Source organism: Apis laboriosa, unplaced genomic scaffold, assembly GCF_014066325.1.
Source record: "Apis laboriosa isolate Shangri-la unplaced genomic scaffold, ASM1406632v1 scaffold15_cov152, whole genome shotgun sequence".
NCBI lineage: Eukaryota > Metazoa > Arthropoda > Insecta > Hymenoptera > Apidae > Apis > Apis laboriosa.
In genome coordinates, this window is record NW_025222086.1 from 812,766 (window position 1) to 837,992 (window position 25,227).

Genomic DNA, 25,227 nt, shown 5'->3' on the forward strand with positions numbered 1-25,227 from the left:
ACTTATTTAAACCGAATACGGCTACCGTGTTCCAACCTTTCCTCCACCCCTTTTAGCCAACGTCGACGACCTTCGTCTCGCCGCCCTTTTCGCCTCGATCCGCTCTCCTTTCGTCGACGTGCACCACCCTCCAGCGCGTCAACCTCCTGCCACCGGGCCGGAAAACTCGATTTCCGGTTATCGTCAGTCACCGTCGACCCTATCCACCCCCCTCTCCCCTCCCCTCTTCGCGCCACCGTGAAAGCTTCGAAATTGCATTCGAATGCACGGCTATTAGTAACGGCAAACGGCGATATCAGAGTCAATCAGCTTTGGGACCCGCGTGTCTGCGTGCACGGCCTGTTTACGCATACGAAAAATGAACCCGTGGATTCGTTCCAGTGAGCGACGAAATATTGTTTGTGGTTAAATGTCGCGTATTTATGATCGACGTCGGCACACGTTTTCGATACGAGAGCTGCAATGATTGCTCTGGGGGAAATTTGATCGAGTGTTTAGGGAAAATCGCGTTTTCCAAATAATTGAACATTTTCACAAAGCTGTTAAAGAATTATTAATTGTTCGAGATAAAAGAAAATCGATAAGATTCCTCCTTCTTCCTGAGTAAATTAATATTGTAAATTTTAACAAATTCGAAAATGAATCGAAGTCAATGTTAAAATTAGTTTTATTCCGGAGATCAAATTTAAATTGCATACCTTGCATCGCACCTGTCCAGCATAACCAGAAGAGCGCCCATTTCGCGGTTCGAAATCGTTGCAAATATTTGGGTCTGAACCAGAACCAACCGCACTTCGGCTCCGCGGTCCTCTCCGTCTCCTTACCTGCTTCCGGCTTTATTTCCGGCTTCGTCGGCCCGTCCCTGAACTGTTCCGAAAAACTGGACAGGGTCTCGTGCATGTCCGGCACCCCTGACTGTAAATCACATTGTTCAGAATCGAGTTAGAATGATTAATTGCATCAATGTGCATTGATAATAATAACGGTGAACAGGAATTGGTGATAAGGTGATACGTAAACCTTTGTGTTATGGATGTAGGATAAATTATTTTTGTTTTTTGAGAGAAAGGCACGTTACTTTCCTAAGTACTATTGAAATTTCTTTTATTGATTGCAAAGATTATTTTTAATATGATGATAATTCTGAATTTTCATTAATTGAAATATATGTATATCCGATACTTTTGCTAATATAATTAATTTTGCTAATATAATTTTGCTAATATAAACAAAAATTTAATTGCAAAATCCTTTATTCTCTCGAAAAATGGAATAATGAATTAAAACTATTAAATAATTAACAAATTGAATAAGAATATTTAGTAAAAATTATTAAAATTATTTTATATTATTAAAATATTTAATAAATATTTAATAAAAATCTATTTTCTTTTTTTCCACCAGTTTATAAATCTAAAAATTAATAATTTCAAGATGTTTTACGCATTTCTAACGATTGAACGTGCTATTCATCGTGCATAATAAAAAGGAGATTAAAATTCATGATCTTACGTAAATAAAATCATAAGCGGAACGAGTTTGAATTGTAAATATGTACACGTCGAATTATTAGTTACCGGAAATTGCTCGATGTGTACCGAACAAATATATGTACAATATTCCCCTTATCGGGTTTAATTATTGGGTTTTACCTATTATTACATAATATAAAATATATAATATAATATAAAATGTAGAATGGATCGAGTATTCACAATCAGGAGCTTGTTTTACCGTTTATATTTTATCATTTCGCGTTAATACGTATGTAATTTTCATACGTTTAATCGATGGTAATTAACACTGTTCGATAGGCTACGTGTGAAATCGTAAAACCAGTTTTGCGCCAGGAGTAATTATTGCAAGGTTTCTCCTCAAACTTTCTCCAACGGTATTGAATTAATTTGTATATTTCGATTCAGTGCAGAGAAAGGTAATTACATTTGCATCATCGAGAATTTTGAGATAATATGATTTTTTTAAGTATAGTATATTTTATATTTTTAATTTAAAAGTAAAATGGATTTTGATGGACAGTGGAATAATAAGATGGACAGTGGAATGTTTTTTAACTATTGTTATTAATTTATGGAAGGAATGATAAAGCGTTTTCAGATTTATCACTGATGAAATATTTATTAAGAAGACGTTTTTAGATGAAAAGGCGAAGGGAAAATATTTACTCGGTAAAATGGAATTATAGGATTATCTATGAGATTATCTTTGAATATATTTTCATTTGATTGTTTAAAGAAATTTGTGAAAACAATGATGATAATTAGAGTGATAAAATACAAAGAAGAGAAAATATTTTAATTTAAATAAAATATCTAATCTACCAATTACTCCTATTTTCATAAACATTGTGATATTAGTAATCTTACAATTAGAGATAGATATTAAAGATTGAATTAAAATATAACTGAAAATCAAATACAACTAATAAACGATGTTTAGAGAGAAAAACATTTAAGAAAAATCCTTCGTTGTGCTACAAAAATATCGCGAGAAAACTTAAAAATTTAAATCTTGTGAAACGATAATCAACGAAACAAAAAAGAAAGAAAGAAAGAAAGAAGGAAAGAAAGATAAGGGAAAAGGGCATAATTAGATATATCGCGGAGTAAACTGTGCAAATAAGATATTCATCGCGTGACACAATTGCAATGACTATCCCCAACTTAAACCGATAATTCCATTTCACCATGAATACAAAATCAGGCCCATCCGTCTCAAACTCGGATCTCTCGCCGTCTTAAAAATGCACACGGTTACGAGGAACAACTTTATATGTAATTCATTCTCTCAACCCGCTACAACGGTTCGAAAATACATCTACAAAGCGATCGATCGGTTAGCATCGATGTCACGCTCGCCTCCTAAAATAAACGCAGAATCCAATATCTCTCTGGGTACTCACGCTGAATGCAAATTTATCCCTCATGATTCTTTCTGCCTCTTCTTTCACCTTTTAACCTAGAAAAACGAAACGAGATCACCGTAGTCCCAAAACGTACACGCTAGTTTCGAGTGTTACACCAGGAAGCGTTTATCGAGCATCCTCGACTTCCGGTCCCTCCTCCAACAACCCGGTTCCGCCTAATTTTCTCAAAGAAACGGCGCAGATTGCCACCAAATCCCCCCAAATATTATTTCCATCGCGATCACGGATTCGTGGAGCGTGTCATGTTCCGCGAGATAGTTGGTCGAGCGAAAGTGACGTGGAGAGAACTTCCGGCACCTGGTCACGCTTCGTCGTTCACCATCGGTTTAACCACGATCGAAACGTGACAGAGACACGCGCGATCCTCCCCGACACGCTTGATAACGAATATTATTGTCCATTCAAGTCCAGGAGCGGAGGGATTTCTTCGAGCCCGCTCGATCTCTCGAATCGATTCCTCGAGATTCCTCGCTTCTTCCTCGATTAAAGATTCGCTCGAGAGAAGTCGTGGAATATCTAGAAAAAGCTTCGATCTCTCCTTTTTTTTTTCTTTTTTTCTTTTCTTACTTCGTTAGCTCGCTCTTCGAATGCCGTTTCCGCTTCGAGGAATCACGGATCTTATCGCGATTTGACTTGATTTCAACGTTGATTGTATAATTCGTATCTATTTCGGTTTAGAATATTTAGGAAGGGGAGATATCTTCGATGGAAGTGTTTTGAATTTTAGTTTTCTTTCTTTCTTTCTTTCTTTTTTTTTTTTTGTGCAAGCAAGACTCGTTTCCGTGGAAACGTTGCTAGCTCTGTCGTTTATCAAACGTCCAGATTGCAGTTCCCATTCCAGTTTCGAATGTAACTCCTCTTGTACGCGTCCTCCACTTCCGTTGTCCTCTGTTTCACCTGGATCAAAAGATTTATCGTCGTATCTTTACTTCCCCATCGATCACCCTCCCTGACTGGATTTAGAATTTTCGATGAGGGGAATTCTCTCTGGTGGATTCCAGAGATTCTCCAGTATATTCTCGAAAGATCGTTTTATAAATAAATATAAGATAAATATTTTCAGTTCCAAATTCCGAATTTCTAACAAGATATCATTTATTATTGTCGTAATTCTTGTAACTCAATTTCAGTCTTTATTTAATCTCTCTTTAATCCTTATTTAAATCTTGAATAAGATCTATAATAGAAATATGATGATTTCTACGATATACCACTACTATTAATCGTTTATCATGTATCCAAAATCCAGCATTTTCCATCCCCTTTCATGTATTTCTTCTTCATCCTCCACTTCCACAATTATTGTCACCTTCCTCTTATCCTCTTCGAATACTTAATCTCCCTTATTCACCGTCATAACTCGACTATCAATTAACCAATTAACCAATTCAACTCGATTCAAGTCTCTATATACAAAATTTTCTATCAATCAAAGTATTTCAAATTCTCTTTCTCTCTTTCTCTCTCTCTCTCTCTCTCTCTCTACCACAAAAGAGAGAAATCCCTCTCAACATATCGCTCCTGCACGCATGCACTATCATTTGTCAAACATTATCTAGATTACGCTTTCCACCCCTTTCCAAACGTACCTGCATCCTCCGCTTCCTGTTTCACCAGGTACTCTCGTCAAACGTCTCGAAACGATTCCATCCAGTCCATTCACACGCATCGTTATAAATCCTTGGAGAGGATATCGTTTTCCCTCTACCTCGTCTCCCATGAAATATTCATCGTCTATCACGCGGGATTTATAATCTCTTTATCCTCGATCCTATATATCGATTTCTAATGGCGGTCAAACGTGTTGCGATCGAGACTGTTGATAATGACTTTTCCTACGAATCAAGCGGTATAATGGAAGCGTGTATAGAGAATTTGCAACACTTTTCTCACGGATGCACGGACGCTGGTTGGTCTTTGTTCTCGTCTCTCGTCTTGTTAATGGAAAAGTTTGTCGAGGCGGTGGAAGTTGGTAAAAGATCCCGTTGGTAAAATTGCAACGAATTGTGGTTTTCGTTTAGGCAGTAGATTTCCCGTCTAGAAGTTTTTTGGGATTTATCGAGCGATGTTTTAAAATTTTGTATATTGGCTGAAAAATGCTATGTGTTGTTACGATTTTACGGTTTCTTTGAAATTAAGTTTCGAGTAAATTTAAATATTAATTTAAATAGATTGATGCTTGAATGAGAAAATTTTTGAGATTCAAATAGTTTCAAACAGTAGTTTGGTTCGTTTTATTACGTTTTTAACATTGAATTTCGAGCGCGAGTAAACGATAAATCGTTTCGTATGTTGTTTGTCAAACGACAATGACAATTTTAGATCCTATTTTCGGCGATTAGTAGAAGTCTTCAAAATTCGTAAGAATAAACTTATGTAAATTTCATTGGATTAAATTGCGGTTCTATTTCGAATCGTCTACGATCACTCGCCGATTTTAGAAGCGAAATCTTCACAGTCGAAGTCGATATTCAAATGTCTTTAAGATCCAGGAAACTTTGCACTTCGGTCACAGGTTTCTCACGACAAACTCCTTAGATTCAAATACTTCAGATTTCCATCCTTGAAAATTCAAACTTCGAGATGAAATTTAACACTGCCGATCTCTATTTTCACACAAATATTAATTTTTCGACTCGAATCTTTAAAACTCGGGAATCATCTACCATCTTCGTAGATACGAAATTCGCAAAATCAAAGAATACACGCGATTTACATTCCTCAGCAATCACTGGAATACGAATAAGAGATTCGAATCCACGCATAAAATCCAATCTTCATCAATTTCACGAATAAAAAAATTCGATCTTGTATCAAATGTGAAAATTTTAAACTCAAAAACCACCGAATCTAAGAATAAATTTTCTTCAATCTCGTCTCGACAAAATAAAAATTCGATACCACCTTCTCCACCGATATGATATTATAATCCCGAATAATCTTCGACTATTCTACAATCTTCTTAAAAAAAAAAAAAGATCCAGAATCAAACACGAAAATACCAAACTATTCGAGATCCACCGATTTCCCACCGATATTATACGTCGAGGGAAGGATCTATCCTCGAACGCGATCGCGATCACGAAGGCGGCCACGCAAACGAGACGATTCAAGAGCAGCACGACTACCTAAGGCCGCGTGTCACACGCGACTGAGGATCGCGAGCTCGTGCTCTCAGAGTTTTCCCCGCGAGTTAAACCACCGTATATGCTACTACCGCCACGACAGACATTCTCCGTCCTTCTCCTTCCTTCCACCTCCTCTCCCTCCCCGGCTCTCCCCACCTTTCCAACCCCTTCTCTCTCTCCACTCCAACCTCTCTCTCTTCTCCTTCCTCCGCTGCCATTTCTGCCTCCGTCTCGCTCCCTCTCTTCTCCAACCCTTTCCAAACTATCTCTCCCTCCCTTCCTCCCTCTCTATTTCTCTCTCCGTCCACGCGACACATTGTAAACCGCCCCCTACTAGCTGTTGCTTCGCTCGAGCACCGAAAAACCGGCCACCATCCGATAAGACTCATTAATTCGCCTTAATTGCGCGGATTCCGCCAACGATTAAACGTTTTGAAACAAGAAGGTATCGAGGAGGTTTTCTTGTTGTTGTTGTTGTTGATGGTGTTTTAAGGAGGAAGTTTGGGGGAGGGAGAAGTTTGGGTGACGGTGGTTTGTGCGAACTGGTATGGTGGTTTAAGGAGTTTCTTGTGGGTTTTAGTAGTTCATTCGGACTTTTTGGTGTGCAGGGATATTGTATAGGGTTAGTTTATCGAGTATTGTTTCGGATAACATGTTTTCGGTTCACTTAGGGATCGGAGGGGTCAAGTGGTTAATTTCTTCGATTCAGCAAATTATATTGTAATATTATTTATATTATATTGTAATATTATTTTGTAAAATTATATTGTAATATTATTTATAATATTGTAATATTATATTGTTGCGCGCAAATGTTACGATATTTCGATTAATATTCGAAACAGATCTTTTTTCCAATTAAAAAGAAATTCCCATACGAGGACAAAATGTGGAAAAACGTGCGACACTACTATTTCTCTTATTTCGAAACAATGCGAACTATGGTGCGTACCACGAATCCTAGTGGGAGAGGAGAGGATCGAACGTCCATCGGTGCCGTTGTCGCGTAAATTGCCTTTCTCCCCCCTCGACTTTTGACCGCAGCAAGGCAAGCTATCGCGAAACTGCGGGAATCGACGAGACAAACTGCAACTCCCATCGCTAGGGCCAGCAACGAAACCGATAGCATCCCAAGTTCCACCTATTTTCCAGGTCCCCGTTGTAACGAGTTTCTTAATGCTTTGTATCGAGAAACGCATTTGTCTTCCGGCGTTCCATTAACGAGCCTCCGTTACCGTTACTCCCTTCCAGTCGTTTCCATGTTAAAATGGACGAGTTAGAAAAATATTTCGAAAGGCAACGTTATATTTTTATTATTTACTAGTAGCAATTTTCGTTATTGGTATTAATCTTAATATTCGAACGTTCTATTAATGTTATCTGAAATATATATATATGTATATGTATATGTATTATCTCTACTGTACGATAAATGTAGAACGTTTTTCCTTATCGCGTTAGTTGAAATAAAATTTAATTTGAAATCGAATGTGCAATAAACATTAAAATATAAAATCGCGTATCTAGTTTTAACCGTTGAAACGAAATATTTTCGGAGAACGGAGGAGTGAAAATTGTTTGCAAAATGCAAGATTATTTTATTAATAGTAGTGTATTATTTTCTTTAAAGTGTGCAATTTTTTAAATCTTTTTTTCACAAATAGGGTTAATTTTTTCTCTTTATGCATCTATTTGTTTCCTTTTCCTGATAAATCAAATAATATTTAACGATAAAGAGAATATTTCAATAAAATATTATCGTTGGTGCATAATATTTATCCTATCGTATACACAAATATTTCCATCTTCAACAATTCCCTCGTATCGATAAAAATATAAGAGTAAATATATACTGTATACGCGAAAGGAGAATAACAGTGTACGGTTAGAATACGAGTGGAAAAAATGTAAGAGGACCGAGGGAATATTTTATAGAGACTTTTCGCCAAGTTTCTCATATTTCAAGATGAGGTAGGTCAGGCATGGTATCAACCGTTGGAGAAACGTGTTTCGAATTTATGACAGTAATAACCTAAGTATGCAGCCTCGAAAACTTCCAAATAAATCATGTTGATAATATTGGTCGTTAGGGGAGGACCTCGGTTGATGGGAGACCATGAAGATCCGAGGAATCGATATCGAATTCTAACGTTGAATACGATAAAAGGAAAAAAGATTTTGTTTGTTTATAAAAAAAGTTATTAGAATTTTGTATTCTATCAATTGCATTATTTATCTTGTGCATCTATTTTCTTGATATCGATATTTCTTTTAATTTCTTTATCAATTGTTTTTTTTTTTAAATTCTACAATTCTTCAATATTATCGAATATCATTATTTTATAGTTGAAAGTACTTCAGTTGTTTATCTCTCGTCGAACGATCCTCTTTTATCTTGGCTTTTTTTCTTAAAATTAATCGAACTACGTAAACGAAGGTGGAATAGATTTGCCTAGACATCATATTATCCACGAGAGAAAAGGATGTGCATCGTTTCAGAAAGAATCAGCGTTTCACCGTCGAAATTCGCGAAGCGTTAAATTAAATTTCCCAGAGGTGTCAGCCTCAGTATCGAGAAGACCGATTGACATGGAACTATCGATATTTAAACGATAACATCGCATCCTCTATGAATTGATCGTTGACCAGAGGCTCTCATTTCACCTCGTTATTCAATAAATCTGAAAACAAAGAAAAAGATAAATAAAAGTTCACAAAGTTCAATATTGCCAATAATTTAATCGTCGAATAATAAAACTTGCTATTTCTCTTTTTTTCTTAATCGAAATTAAGATTATGTATTTTTCCAGAAGAAACGAAAAAAATTTAGCAATGATATATTAAATTTATATTAATAAAATTTCCCTACAATAATAACATTTATTACAATCATAACATTTATTCGTCCATATATACTTTTTATTTATATCTCCATCATCTTAATTGTATTCAATATTTATCCAATATCATCCAATTATATTATATTATTATATTATTATATATTATAATTATATTATTATATTATTATGTTATTATATATTATAATTATATTATTATATATTATGTATCCAATATCAAGATATCTTACCCATTTCCAAAAAATTACTATAAATTTAAAAAAATACCAACATATTTCCACAAGTATATTATACTTGTGTATAATCCAATTCAAACTCCAACTATCAAGTAACCAACCAATTCCTCGATGGTCCCCCAGCCGTTGAACCCGTTAAGAGAGTATTTATCAGTGAAAAGGCACCGGTGCATTTCGAATTTCTCGAAATGCAACATGCTTGTACCGCAACGATAACGGAACTCGAGTAATTAAACTCTTCCTATCTTTAGGGGACCAGTTCCGTCCCCTTGGACTCCCCCCTTCACTTATTTATGCCTCTGTGTTTTCTCAAATATTCACAATTGACGCCCACGCACCTTTCTATCCTCTTCTTCTTTCGTTTCGATCGTTTTCAGACAACAGACTCTCGTTGATAGAGGTTGATAAGGGTCAAGGTATGATACATTCAAAAAAATTACCGTATTACAAGACGTTTCATTCTTTAGTTTTATTAAAAAATTCCTGTTGCAAAATGGAATCGGTGGCCACGACGTTGCATCATTTCCTTTATTCCATTCGTTGTGTTTCGAGGTATTTTTATACGATGAGGGTTCGTGGTTCCGACGAGATGAAATGGTTAACGGATGGAGGAGTGGTTCGTTGTACGAGTTTTTCTTGGTTCCAATTTTTTCGGGATATTGTTCCGCAAGAGTAAGAGGTAAATGAGACGTCTGAGTGGGGATAGTCTTCGTGTTGCACGAGAGAAGATATTTATAATGACAATTTTTTCTTTTTATTTTGCAATTTTTATTAATTGTATTATATGAAGGTACTTTATGAATTGTATGCAATTACGCGTTGAGATGAAGAATGTTCAAGCCTCATCAACATAATAAAATATTTCCCTTTGATTCTCTAAGTAGATTTATAAATCTATTGTAACCTTCTTCTTGTCAATTGAGTATTAAAAATATCAAATATGCATATTATACAATGTGTACATTTATATATTCCTTCATTGAGATTTTATACGTACCTTCATACCTTATAATACAATTTTTAATTATGGTTTAAGAATTAAAATTAAAATTAGATTTTCTAAATTCATTTTCATTTCTTTCTTTTCTAACTCACGTTCCAACAATCCTCCACCATATTCTAATACATTTCCATTCTTCTCGATATTCCTACAATCTTTGCAACAGAATAATAACAAAAGGGAACAGAACCTAACCTAGAAAACAACCAAACGCAACCACACTGCGACTAGATATACCCATCGATCCCGAGCATCAATACCCTCGAATCCTCATCAAATCTATCCAAGGAACCGTATTACACACAATCCCCCTCCCCCCTCCAAAGCTTTTCCACGATATTTCGTTTCGTTTTAAATCCTCGAAGCCCCGAAGGCGTCCACCATTCCAAATCGAATACCGCGTTCATTAAAACGCACGTTGAACAGCGATTTGTTTGACGAGCTTCGGGCGCATAGACATTATCCAACAGGAGAAGAAGGAAAAAAAACGCAATATACGCGTGTTGTGTGCCCGTCGTGCACAATGGCGAAAAGGCCGTGTGTCAACGTTCGTTTGCCCGATGCAAACGTGTGGATCGCGCGTAGGTGGGGCAGAGAGGGGTGGAGAATGGGGGGAGGGATAAATACCCTTTCGGGCACGTTTCGACGGCCACGCGACCGCCTCGACATAAATTTCGTGGATTTAATAGAGATCCATGGCTTCCGGTTTCGGAGGACCATAAGCTATGGCGGCCATGCCTCGTCACTGGATTATTTGTTTTTCCTTTATTCCTTTTAATTCTTGAGCTTCGCTCGTGAGATTTTGCGTTGAAAGTAGCGTGTATGTGTTTATGTTTTCGTTACACGAAGTCTGCAGAGTTATTGTTATTGGATTGGAAAGTCTTGAAAATTGGCAGGAGATCGAGATTATTAAAATTGGTGTATTGTTTTTAAAATTTGTCGAATTATTTTATGATTTTTTAAAAAATCATAATTAAACGATATATCATTTCAGAAAAGTTTAGAAAATGGAGGGAAATGATGGATGAAAACAATAATAAAATAACATATTCGTATAAATTATCCTGAATTTATGAGAAAAGAATTGGACACAGCGTGACGAGAAATTTGTTTGTCAAATACCGGTTATTTATTGCTTCGAATGGAATAATTGGAGGTTTGCTGGTTGAGTGGTTGAATAATGGTTTTTGGGATTTCGTTTAGTTTGATGGACGTAGATTATTCTTAATCCCTGATTGAATATTATAATTTAAATATTATACGTTTTACGTAAAATTTTAATATCGTTTGTTGCACCTAGTAATTATTTTCCGCGTTAATTATGTAAAAAAAAAATTATGGTTTATGAATTCCTAGAAATTTAAATAATGGGGACTCGTATTGCAAAAAGAAAAATATTGTACAATAAATTAATTTATTTAAAAAAAAATACTTAATTTAATTTTCCATACTACTATACGTTTTTTGTATTTAAAAATATATTTTACAGTTCGTAATAATTCTTAATTTTTGAAAGCATCCATTCCAATGTTTTGTTATTCCTGTAGGAACTTTATATTACTTTATATCGCATCCTGTGTATACCTACTATATTTAAATTTAAAGGATAATTTATAAAATTTTATCCAGCAGTATACACTGCTGTAAAAAGTTGATCAAATAAATACAAAAATATGTACATGATGATGATTTAATACACGAATATTTTATTCTTAATTCTGCCCTCGAACCCGTGATCACGTTTCATCGACGCTTATGCAAAGGGTTAAACAACGGCGCGTGTCATCCGTGGGTGGCCTATTCTGAATGTTTAGAGGAAGTTTCCAATAATTTTCTATTGAATTTATTAACACCTACGAAATCGTTTCATTTCAGGCACGCACCAACTGTCGGATCCCTCGTCAATGGGAAAGAAAAATATCGTCTCGATAATTTTTTATTTCAATTTCGTTTGTCCACGTGCGTCTTGTGTGTGTGTGTGTACTCCTATCCTTAAAAAATTTAGAACCTTTGTTGTATCTGTTACACTAGTTATAAAAAAAATTAACTATTAAATAGATATTTCGTAAAAGGGTTAAGTTAAATAATTATTATTAATAATATTTGCTAAAATTATTTTATATCACTTAAAAATTTCCATCCTCGTGTTAAATGACACGAAAAATTCATCTTACTTTTTAAGTTTTTAATTTCAAATCATGTTTTTTAAAAACAAAAAGTTCTCGTCTTTAAAAATTCCTCTCCAACATTCCAATTGCAATTGCAACTGTTTCGAAACCAACGACTTCATCATCTCTATTAACATTAAGCTCATTCATCTCTCATTAGTTTCGTAAAAAAAAAAAAAAAAAAAGAGAGAAAAAAATTTCACCGCAAACCGCTCAATTCCTAGTAATCGATGCCAGTCGCGGGTTTAATTACGCAATGCCCGCGGGACCAATGCCCTTTTTTTTATCTTTATTTTTATTCCAGGATTCCATCCACCCAAAAGAATTGTACGAGTCATACAAAAGCCAAACTGACTCAACTCTATCGAAATTAATCATTTTCTTTTTAAAAAAATAAAACATATTAATGAAACGTCAGTTTCATTTTTGTTTAAAAAAAAAACGAACTTATGTTATTTTTAAAATTTATCAAACGAATTTGGACCAACAATGTCCAATGTAATATAAAATTGTAACACTGGTCATTAATTAATCCATAAATTGTAGTTTAAACGGAATAAATGGATTTGTATGAAAACAATTATATTATATTATTTTTTATTAATATTATATATGTGCATTTTTTTTCTAACAAAAATGCAATCTTATTAGACTATCCTGTAAATTCTTTTCGTGCCTATTATCACGAATTAATCATTATCCAGACACTTATGGACTCTGCATTTATAATAAAAAGATCAAAATGTTAGGATCAAAATATTTTCCCTACATAAGAAAATATAACAAATATCGTTTATTAACCACTAATTCATTCCATATCAGTTTTAATCAAATTCGAATATTTATTATTCGAATTGATCACGGTTTGATCAAAATTTATCGATGCATCTACAACGAAAAAAACTTTTGCAATAATCTAATCTATAATACTGTTTCCAGCCATTGATTCATCATCCATTTGAATCAAATACCCACTATTATCACGAGTATCACCCAAAATGTCCAAAACTGTCTCTGTTCCCCACGATCGTCGAGTGTAAAACGACTAGCGGGAAAACCAGTCGCGGTATTCTTACACTCTTGCTGTAATGGAATACATTTTTGCACTTTTCCCGCTGCTCTTTTTCTCCTCGCCCGTTTTTTCCCCCCTCTCCTCTCGTCGCAGCTTCTCTCGTTTCGCGGCCTCTTTCGGCCGCACTCAACGCTCGCTCGCTCGGCTCGAAATGAAAACGAGCCTCAAAAGAGCTTTGTACGCGCTTCCGTCACGTTCGATATTCGTGCGTTCTTTTATACCGCGTCACGTTTTTCCTGCGAGGATTTCACGGTTCTAGAGAAAGAAACACCGGGGGTCTCGTTCCTCTCACACCAACATCGACCGAGTGACGTTTGTCGCCTAAATTCCTTTTTCTTCCACTTCCTTTTACTTTCTTCCATTTTTTCCTTTTGTATCTTTTTCCTTTTTTTTTTTTTTTTTTTTTTTTGTTTCTCTTTTATTTCGTCGGTCGGTTCCCTTTTCCCACCATTGTGTGCACGCGCGTTTGTTTTTGATTCCTTTTTTGTTTCTTGCTTCTGTTTGTCGCTGTATGTATTTTCTCAACATAATCGAAAGTTCACCGAGAGTGAAATCGTAATTAATATTCCCTGTAACGAGCATCTTTTGCAACGGGAATCTTTCAGATTTCAGATTTATCTCGGTCGAAAGGAATTTCGTGGGTTTTGGGATATAAAATTTTTAATTTGTTAATCGTGTATATCGAAGTATAGAAATTCAATATACAATCAAAGATCTATACTTTCTCAATCCCAATATAATTCCTCGTAAACTGTTCAACTCAATGAAAAAAGCCATTATCAAATAGTGCTTCAGCAATACACGAAAACTGCAAACACCCATTGGAAACACTCCAACAAAACCACCCACTTCGATGCAACTATCTCTACTAATACTCGAACCATCGACGTTAATTACCTTTTCAATTAATCGTTTCCGATAACTTGCCTAATGATCGAGATATCCTCATTTCTTCTCCAAACATGATACCTCAATATTTCCAAAAAAAGATAACAAATAGAAATTATTGCAAAATTAATATATCCGTATAAAATTTTCGCTATTCATTGTAATGGAAAAATACTTAAAAAGAAAAAAAATTGGCTGAATTTGAAGATAAGAATTTCTCTATAAAAAGAAATGTTTTATCCTCAAACTTTTCACGAAACTGATCACAATTTCTTTCCCAACCTCAGATAAGAATCTTTTCCTAAATTCCACGAATTTTTTAAACGAAGAACCACTTTCATCGTATATAAAATACCAAATTAAGTAATACTCTTTAAAAACGCAACGAAGAAGAACATAATAAGTGAATATCAACAAATACTTAAAAAACTTAAAAAACTTACACACACAATTAAAAACTGTATGCAACGAAATCCACACCAATTTGGTAAATACCCAAAAACCATCGATTAATTACCCTTTCAATCCCCGATAAGTTACGCAAACGATCTGAACACGTTTCCCCTCCAAATATGGCGTCTCGATCGTGGCGGGACGCGTTGGCCGGAAGTTAGACGCGGCAAACTTTTCCCGCCAGAGGCAACCAGTCTCTCGCGCATTCCTAACGACTCCATTCAGAAGTAACTCGATTTGTGGCCGGGCATAAAGTGAATACGTCAAACAGCTTGTTAATCCAGATTAAATGGCGCCCGGCCGGCGTTTCTCGCGAAACCCTCCCTCCCTCCCTCCCTCCCTCCCTCCCCCGCCAATTATTTAGCCGGCCGTTTCGCTTGAATCGCTCGTTCGCGACTCTGTCCCCCGTTTCCCATCCTCCTATAGTTTTCATCTGGCGAACGCGACTAACGAATGCCACAACGAGCCTCTCCTCTCTACCTCTTCTTCCTATTTTTCTCTGCCTCTGTTTCGTACAATGCCAAAGCATACTTATTCTTTTCAAAGGAAATATTCAGGCAAGGGAGGGATATCGATACGATTGATTGAAATTTTTCTTGTTAAACGATTCGTTCTTTTTATTTTTCCTTTTTTCTCTTGGGTTTTTTCGTTCTTACGGCAAGTATGGCTCCTTTCAAAATAAGAGGGAGAATAGAATTTTTTTTTTTTTTGGTGTAGGTTATTATATTGCTTGCTTTATTGTTACTTTTAAAAAATAAAAAAGAAGATATTCAATCGAGATTACAATTTTTATGATCGATTAGTAAGCATCATAAATCTAGCCAGTTTTCAAATACCTTTTTGCTTTTCCCTTTTTGATTTCTTGTGCAGTTTGTTTTTAATCTTCTTTGAGGATTTTTTATCAATTTTTTTTTTGAAAAAGGGAGGTAGATATTGAATGATGGGAACGGAGAATACTTGATCCGGGATGCAAAGGTTTTTTTCATTAGAAAAGGTAAAGAGGGACACGATTGCTCGATTGATATCGGTAAAAAATAAAGCTCTGGCTTCGTTGAGAAATTTTCGACAGGGAATTTTGGTAATTTCGAAAATAAATATGATCCATTGAGAGCTTTGAATTAAAAATTATTCCCCGAATAATTATCAGAAAATTACCACTCTCCTATTTAATTTAATTAGTTCAAAGTTCAAATCCTTCTTGAAAAATAACATAAGATAACATAACAATTACAACAATTCCGTTTCCTCGATCGTAATTGCGATTCATCATCCACTTCCCACGGATTTTTGACCATGTGCCCATCAATTTCGACGATACTCTCGTCCTACCCATCTCATCCCATCCCACTCCACTTTCTAACCATTATTTTTCTCTTCGACATCTTCGTCATGCCGCTACTCCTCGTAATTGCGGCACAATCGTGGCCCGCAGGCATTAACCGCGCGCAACTCGTCCCTTCCATTGATAATACCAACGATAACAATGGCGAACAAGCAGGGCGAACAAAGAGGGAAGGTGGATGTGTACGTGGCCGTGTGTAAAATATGTAGATCGGTCGAAATTTTCGTCCCACATTCAACGTCAATCTCTCAGGATCTCTCCCCGGAAAATCGCGTCCAGGGAAATTGGGGCTTCCGTCATCGCGATGGCGTGCTTCGCCTCCGGTGAATGATCTCATTTTTCTCTTGGATTGCCATTCATACGCGCATTTCTGCTTTGATTCATCGAATTTTTTCTATGCACGTATATTTTTATCTCCTTTCTCCGCGTTCTTTTCTTCTTTTTTCCTTTTAATTCTTTTCTTTTTTTTTTTTTTCTTATTTTTTTTTTTTTTTTTTTAGGTGGATAGAACGATTGGCGAAGATTGATGAGATTTATCGGAGTTAGTCGGTTAGATTGAATAGGGGAGAATATGTGTTTTCATGAGATGTATTTTTGACGTCCGTTCCGGGATATTGAAGGTGGAGAGTGATTTGTGGTTTGTTGGTGAACGCGCGTTTGGTATGCGGGTTTCGTTCGATTTTCCTTTTTTCTGGGCGAAACGAGTTTTTTTCGCCTTTTTTTCGTCAGAAGTTCTTCCGTTTCGAGGTTTTTATCGCGTGTTTGTTGGAATAAAGTGTTCGATTTAAAATTTTTTCTAATAACTTCTAATTGGTTAAATAAAATTCATATAAATCGCACAGATTCCTCGATGTAAAATTTTATCAAGCATTTTTTAATTACAGTTTCAATATACATATCTATACATACCTATATATATATATGTACAGAATGCATCTCGAAATTGCAATTCGATCGAATCAGACTATGTCAACCACGCATACCGCAACCACGGAAATGAACTATTACCAATCTCATATACGGTTCCACAAACCGATCATAATTGCAATAATAACAATCGAACAGCTTATTAATCGTTTCCTATTGAAACAATGTTTTTCTTATGCAAAAGAAATTTCATTTATGTCTATTTTCGATAATGAATAATTTCGATTATAAATAAAAGGATCTTTAATTACGATTAATACGATTATAGATATATTTTTTGAAGAATACTTATATAATAATATTAGCATCTTCAAAAAAGATTTTTATTCTTTGAAAAATAACGAGAAGATTCAAATAATTATTTCCACGACGATTGTAATTCTTTTCTTTTTCAAGAAAGGATTAGAAAAAGAATATTAGATATACTTTTAACCGGTCGTAAAATCTCAAACAAACATCCCTATTAACAAAGGTTTAATAATACGAAAATCTGTTAAGGAAACAACCCCTCTTCAACCCCTTTTTCCATTTCCTCCACTGGAATACATAGTTCCGGTACGTATCGAAAATGGCGCGAATATGCTTTCACAGACGCACTCCCTTTTTAAATGAAAAGTAGGATCGGGATAACCTAGGCGAATAAAAGAGGTCTCGAAACGAGTTTACGTTGCACGCGCATTGTGCCACAGCTTCTCCACACCACAATTCTTCCAAGAATTCGGCTTGACTTTCCGAAAACCGCTTTCATCCGGCCAATATTCTTTAGGCAAACATCTTTGTCGATTCTTCCTATCCTTGTATTTTTCAACGATCCTTTCGTAGCCCTCCATCGTGTAGACACTAATATCGGGGAATAAGTTTCAATTTTTCTTTATCCTCTTGAGAATGTTCACAGAATCCTCTTGAGAATATTTGTTATTGGGGAAAAGTTTGGATAATATATCAAGTATTTTTGATTAGGGTTGAAATGATTTTATATTAGGTAGATGCAAGATTTATATTCTTGAGGATGTTCACTGAATCCTCTTGAGGATGTTCACTGAATCCTCTTGAGAATGTTCACTGAATCCTCTTGAGAATGTTCACTAAATCCTCTTGAGGATGTTCACGGAATCCTCTTGAGGATGTTCACGGAATCCTCTTGAGGATGTTCACAGAATCCTCTTGAGCATGTTCACAGAATCCTCTTGAGCATGTTCACTGAATCCTCTTGAGGATGTTCACTGAATCCTTTTGAGGATGTTCACTGAATCCTTTTGAGGATGTTCACTGAATCCTCTTGAGGATGTTCACTGAATCCTCTTGAGCATGTTCACTGAATCCTCTTGAGGATGTTCACTGAATCCTCTTGAGGATGTTCACTGAATCCTCTTGAGGATGTTCAAGAAATTCCTCACAAGAATTCCTCTTGAGAATATTTGTTATTGGGGAAAGTTTGGATGATATATTAAATATTTTTGATTAGGATTGAAATTTGATTTATGATAGATGCAAGATTTATTTTCTTGAAAATAAATTCAAAAAATCCTCTTGAGGATGTTTATAGAATCCTCTTAAAGATGTTTATAGAATTCTCTTGAGAATATTTGTTATTGAGGAAAAATTATCTTTGATTAGGGTTAAAATGATTTATGATAAATAGATGTAAGCTTTTGAAAAGATAGAAATAAACTTACAGTTTGAACGACAATAGAATGTTCGATTGTGCAATATTCTTTCATTATTCAAATATAAATTCTATCTTCATACACAGTAATGAATTTTCCGCAATAAAAATTCACCATATAAAACTATTTTCCAACAATTTTCCCTTTATAATAAACTATACTAAAGCAATTTTAAAAATTAAACAATACTTCGGAGATAATTGTTTGAAAGTTGAACGGGAACAAGATGGTATCCGACGATTACGATGAAAATGATTCAACGAAGTTCAAGAAGCAAGTTTGAAACGCCAACCTACTGCTTTTTTTATCAGATCTTTTTTCGCCGAAGTTTGTTCTAATCTCGTGACCGATAATCCGGAAATTCCGCCAGCAAAGCAACCTCACCGTCCTTTCATCTTATCCCACGGGAATAAACAAGTGCAATATCTTTTTATCCCGATTCCTATGATGCGAATATTTGCATCTGACTCCAGTTCAAATTTGCATAAATACTGGATCTGTTTATAATTATAAATTCGACCAATATATAAGAGTAATATATAATAGTATTGTGTAAGGTTTGAAATTGTTTTTACCGAATAACAAGTGTTGATTATATTATTAGATTATTTGTTATTTTATAATGGAAGGGGAAGGAAATTTTTATGTAATCTAACTCTGTATTTTTCATAAATATTCATCCACTCACCGCATTTTCTGCTGCGTCGTATCCAAGATTGTCCATCCCATTCATAGTTCCACCTGAACAAGAAAAGGATTATTATTATTAATTTAAAAATAGGATTCACTCGGCAAAATTCAACTTACATATTTTGCTATCACACTTGTAGATCACAAACAATAAATTCAGTGCATTCTCAAACCGTAAGACAATCCGTTGAGACGTGCGAATGAACCATAATGGAGCTGGTAACAATCGAACTAACAAGGTAATAGATGCTTCGGTTAAATTATGCACTCTGTATGGAATGTCTTTGAGCAAAGCGTCTTCGAACGAATCCATTCGTATTATTCTAACCAACTTAATTTCTTCGAGTATAAAAATATGACTTGAGTTTTTTTACAATCTGCTCTTTTTTCAATCATGATATAAATTTTATCAAAAATTGTTTTTTCAACAGAATATTCGAAAAGTTTGTAACAACATTGACAGAATATCGAAATTGATTAAAGATTCTAGAATTTATTTGTCAAATATCTAATTTTACTTTAAATTTTACTTTTTCATCTGCCTATTTCCAGCAGTGAATAATTGATTAATATTTGATTAATAATTGATTAATAAAATGATTAATTCTCGTGTTTAACAATTGTTACAATTTCCTCGTTACACTTTTCTTTAGTCGTGACCCAGTGGCAAAAAGAAAGGAAGAAACGATAAAAATCGTTCGGTTTTTACCGCGGATAGAACATAAGAGCCCTCGAGCAGAGGCATCTTTAAGTTCAACACGATTTCCCCATTACCGATTTTCTTCTACGATTCCATGCATCGAATTCACGATCGTTTATGAGGCCTTTTTAATATCCTCCAATTTCAATATTTTTCAATCATCCCCCTCGAGACGTTTGCAATTTCTCGCTATATCGATATTTGAATCGCTCCTGTCAGAAATTAAATTGATCAATTCCAATTTTTATTTTGTTAAAATTTAAAACTTATTTATTTTATTAAATAGACATACAACGCTTGTATAGCGTTGCCATCTATTTATTATATAGAAAACTAAAGAAGAATATTTTGGTTCCAAGTATTTATGTATTTAAACTCATTTCTCGGAACAGTTTATATTCGCTCTGTCTATTTTCATAACAATATCCGATCATAAATATTCTGTAATTTATAGAAGAAGGCACGCAATAACAGTAATAGCGAAACAAGCTAGTTTCAGTGACTTTCGTTTTTTGCACGTACGATTTTTCCTTATTCATTGTCTTATCGCAGTATTGAGTAATTACCTACTTAGAAGTAATTATTATAAAAATATAAAATAAACGTCATTTATTTACTGCGAATTTTTTCCCTCCTTTTTTTGTCTTTAATTATATATAGAATTTATGCAAGCGAGGATTTACTCATTGTCAGAAACGCAATATCCTGTTCTCCTTGGAAGAAAGCACGAGGATGGTAAAAGCGGCCCCCTTTTAATTCCATTCGAGTTTATTGCAAAACAAACATATGCAAATCCATTTGGAAATTTCAATTGTTAAAACTTGCGTTGAATATGCAGTGACTCGCGTTAATATTTGAAAATAATAATACGAGAGATATTGTTGCTGTATATATTTGTTTACAATATACTTATTAAATTGATTGTATTTTTTTAAAGGATCGCAATATTATTTACAATAAATTGGAAATAAAAATTTTATTTGTTCGATGTACACGATGTAAACGATGTAAATGTATAATAATTAAAAAAAAAAAATACCCAAATAATTTTAAAACAATTAATAAAACAAAATAAAACTCGAAAATACTTTCGAAAGTACTAAAAAAAAAGAAACCAAACAATTCCCTAATAACCAAATAATTTTCAACAATTTTAAAACGATTAATAAAACGAAATAAAACTCGAAAATATTAAAAAAAAAACCAAACAATTCCCTAGTATATCCAAATAATTTTCAACAATTTTAAAACAATTAATAATACGAAATAAAACTCGAAAATACTAAAAAAAAAAAACCAAACAATTCCCTAGCATATCCAAATAATTTTCAACAATTTTAAAACGATTAATAATACGAAGTAAAACTCGAAAATACTTTCNAAAAAAAAAAAAAAAAAAAGAAACCAAACAATTCCCTAGATATAGATGAAAAGACAATCCCCTTATAAAATAATCCGAAAATATTCATCGCCGTGTCCATCCTCCCTTATCTCCGACCCATTCGTCCCAAATCTAATTACCCTTACAATTTGTACGCGCGGAAATCCACCAGCCTATAAATCGGGCGGGAGAGAAGCCGCTTTATCTCTTCCGTACGCTCAGAGTCAATGCATAGAACCATCCACCGTTGTAGAACAGTCTGTATCTCGGTTTTTATTACCGAAGGAAGCGCGAATTCGTGCTTTATCACGAGGAGGATAGGACCACCCACCCGTTCGATTCGAATGGTGGAGGAAGGAGCGACGTGTGTATGCTGACAGGACACTTTATTTATCGTTGCCTCCTTTTGATTTTTTTTCTTTCTTTCTTTCTTTCTTTCTTCCTTTTTTTATGATTACGAACGCACAGATATATCACACGTGTATGGAAAATATTCCAGGAAAATATTCGACGTGTTTTCGATGTGGAGGGAGGCATTTTAAAGCCGATCTTTGGAAGCTTTGGAAGAATTTTTATTGGGGCGTTGATAAATCAGAGCTTGGAGCAATTTTTTTTTAAGAAGTTATTCTTTGAGAACGATGAAATTTTAAGTAGATAGGTAACTTGGGAAATGTTCCTTTATGGTCCAAAGTTTTAGAAAAGTTAAGCGGGGAAAGTATGGATAGAGAGGATATAGAAAGAAGTAATTTGAAATATCTTTGAAATTTCGATGATTCTCATCTTGGAATATAATCTAATCTAACCATACTTCATTTGTGTATTTCAAATAGTATACGATATAATACAGCAATTTGACAATTAAAATGATATTTCTATGATAATCAATACCTTTTCCTAAACAAAAACGCGTACATTTAAATTTTTGGCTCCAAATATATCAGGCAAAAAATTTCTACGCGATTCGTGACGCGTTTAGAAACATCTGAAACGTTGCTGTTTCGTTGCTGCACGACGTGTCAGAAAAATGCCCGGCTATATATTAAAGAGGTAAATCTGGATCGCTATACAGGGAGAAATTTGTTGGAACGTATGCACTATGTCTCGTGATATACCGAGCAGATTAAAATAAATATTTCAAATGGTGCAGTGCGTATTACGGCACGGCCAAAACTTTCTCACCGGTGATATATATACAAAGGATTATATACAAAATATATACAAAGGATTATATACAAAATATATACAAAGGATTATATACAGATCTACTAGAAATGTTTACTAACCTGTGGACAGTTTTTGCCAGGATACGTGATAAAAACGAGGCACGTGGATGGATTATAATAAGTGAAAACCGTGGGAATGTTGTTGGAACAAGATTAACTTGTTAAGATGTTCCACTGACTGTTTGGTTTTATCTTCAGTTTTATTTTCGGTCGATGGATTCTTTTCATAGATTATAATATTTATCGTCCGCATTAATTATTTTTTCCAACAGCAAATAATTACACAAGAGATTGTTCCCTTAATTAATTCGCTTCTGTCGCGTGTCTTCTCCCTTTTCTCAGTGACGTTGCTAATTAAGGGCGCAACGAAGACACTTGTAACTTGTCCAAGGTGTAAAAACTAGCTCGATTCTATTACTCAAAGTTAATCTCGATTGCAACAATGATTTCGTGAATTTTTCCCTCTTCATCAATCAATAATCCCTGATCTCATTTTAAGACAATAAAAATATATGTTATTAAGAGGATCAATCAAGTGTAATATTTTGGGCTCCTCGAAAGTTAGATCCAATTACCTATGACCTAAAACGGAAATTGGAAATGCATTTCCAAAGTGCATTCTTTCGATTTTTAAGTTTTTTTCTTCTACTCGTTGAATTCACACTAGATCGATTCGTTTGAGGCTGAGACGAAGATTCTTGAGATTTTCTAATCGTTTTGTTTGCTTTGACGTGGCTAAAATTGACGTCGACAGTTTCGTTGCTACTTTAAATAAGAAATAGTAGATTCGCGAGATATACACTCGTGAACGATTCGTTGGCAATTTTTTTCGTGATAATTTTGTGAAAAGTTATTATAGTTGATTATTTAAATCATTTTTGGAGAGGATTGATCATATTCATCGTATATTAAATTGTACAATGGCACAGATAAAATGCGTATTCAACATTCATTCTTTTATTTTGATCGAATTTGCTGAAAACCATATTTTTGGTATCAATGTTGCAATATATGTATTGCAAATAAAAATAATATTTTTGAATACAAAAATTTCACGTAGAATTCGAATTAAATATCCGAATCATTAAATTTAAAACTGCATTACACTTAATCTGCATTAAATCTCCTCCACTCTTTTATCCAATCGATATCATCCCTTTGATCCATTCTTTTACGAAATTCTTTAATTACTCATTGCCTCGAAGCAACGCGAGATAATCGCTCGAATCGATTCACCTTACAACGAGATCGTTTCATTGTAAAGAGATTTCTCTTGGACTACGAAAGTACGTGTCAGTTTAATAAAATACACACTGTAAAACCGGTTTCCAGAGTTACAGAATTGACGAGCATTTGTAATAATTTCAGACAAAAAAAAAAAAACTAAAAAGTTTAATATTTCACTTAAATACTGTTTAAACATGCTATTTTAACGTTTAACCTTGTGCAAATTTGAAAATGCTTAAATCACGAACAAATACAATTTATTATTTTAATGGTGAATGATGAAAATAAAAGATGCTTCAAATAAAAATGAAAAAACTTAGGTATTTACTTCATGTACGTATTAATTGATATTTTTATACGTTTTATTAATTACACTTATAACTCTAGAATCATCAGGAAAAATAAATTTTTTTAATAAATCTCGTTATTTATTATAATTAATACGTTTATGTATTATAACGATATTTTTTATTCAATTTCTTTTTCCTCTTAAAATATGTATTATAAGCAACTAGGTCACGAAAAGTGATAATTCTTTGAAGCATCTAGGCTCGTAAAAGTATGCAAAGCCCTGCATTATATCACATTATAAAATGTTAAAATTAAAAATTGCCTTTGAAATATTGTTTTTCCTATATTTCAATGAAATCTATCTCGAAATGATATTTTTATGATTTCCAATTAATATACGTACTTGAAACACTATTTCATTACTGTTTAAATGTTACTTCATATAAAAGTTTATTTGCAAAATAATCCTTTATCGATCGAAGAATGGAAATAAATTTTCCATTTATTTCAAATTTTTTTTTTTTCACCAATTTCGTTGAAAAAAAAAAAAGAAATGGACGAGTCGATTCCTCATCAAAGTCTCCGAACACGATATTTACGTTATGATTATGACTCTCTAATGGCGTGAATCCAGGTGCAATTAGCGTGATTACAGTTTAATCGGAGCCATTATGAGATTTGATGACACTTTGACGAGAAACTAAATGTACATTCGCGGAAAATAGATTGGAAAATAATTTCTTATCAAATTAGATGTTTTTACATTTTTCTGAATCATTGTTTGTTGCTTATCTCGAGTAATTATTATATCTGTTCTTGTTTACAGATAAGTATGACACGCGTTTTCTAATAAGATTGGAAAATTGGTTTCTGTCATATTACACAAGGATAAACTGTAATACATTTATTTCATTTCGATTAAACTGTTTTGAAAATTTTTATCAACTATTTTCTTTTCTTCTTCGTAAGAAAAATTCTTTTCACGTGGAATAATAAATAAATAAATAATTAAAATAAAACTAAATGTAAATT

General features: G+C 34.1%; 1 protein-coding gene and 1 long non-coding RNA gene across 8 annotated transcripts in view; one reads left to right on the forward strand and one right to left on the reverse strand.

The window, feature by feature from the left end:
• LOC122710893 overlaps nt 1-25,227 on the forward strand; it is a 48,448-nt gene that overhangs the window by 18,381 nt on the left and 4,840 nt on the right. The gene's annotated exons all lie outside the window — the stretch shown is intronic.
• LOC122710891 (solute carrier organic anion transporter family member 4A1) overlaps nt 1-25,227 on the reverse strand; it is a 42,596-nt gene that overhangs the window by 16,191 nt on the left and 1,178 nt on the right. The window contains exons 1-3 of one of the 7 annotated variants that reach the window (XM_043929109.1): nt 19,491-20,416; nt 19,372-19,424; nt 699-915 (exon numbers count right to left, since the gene is read on the reverse strand). In XM_043929109.1, coding sequence (XP_043785044.1) covers nt 699-915; nt 19,372-19,424; nt 19,491-19,686 — 466 coding nt within the window. In that variant the 5' untranslated portion in view covers nt 19,687-20,416. Of the gene's footprint in view, nt 1-698; nt 916-2,920; nt 6,067-19,371; nt 19,425-19,490; nt 20,424-25,227 lie in introns of those variants that run through there. The other 6 variants (XM_043929114.1, XM_043929113.1, XM_043929110.1 and 3 more) reach the window with 6 other exon arrangements.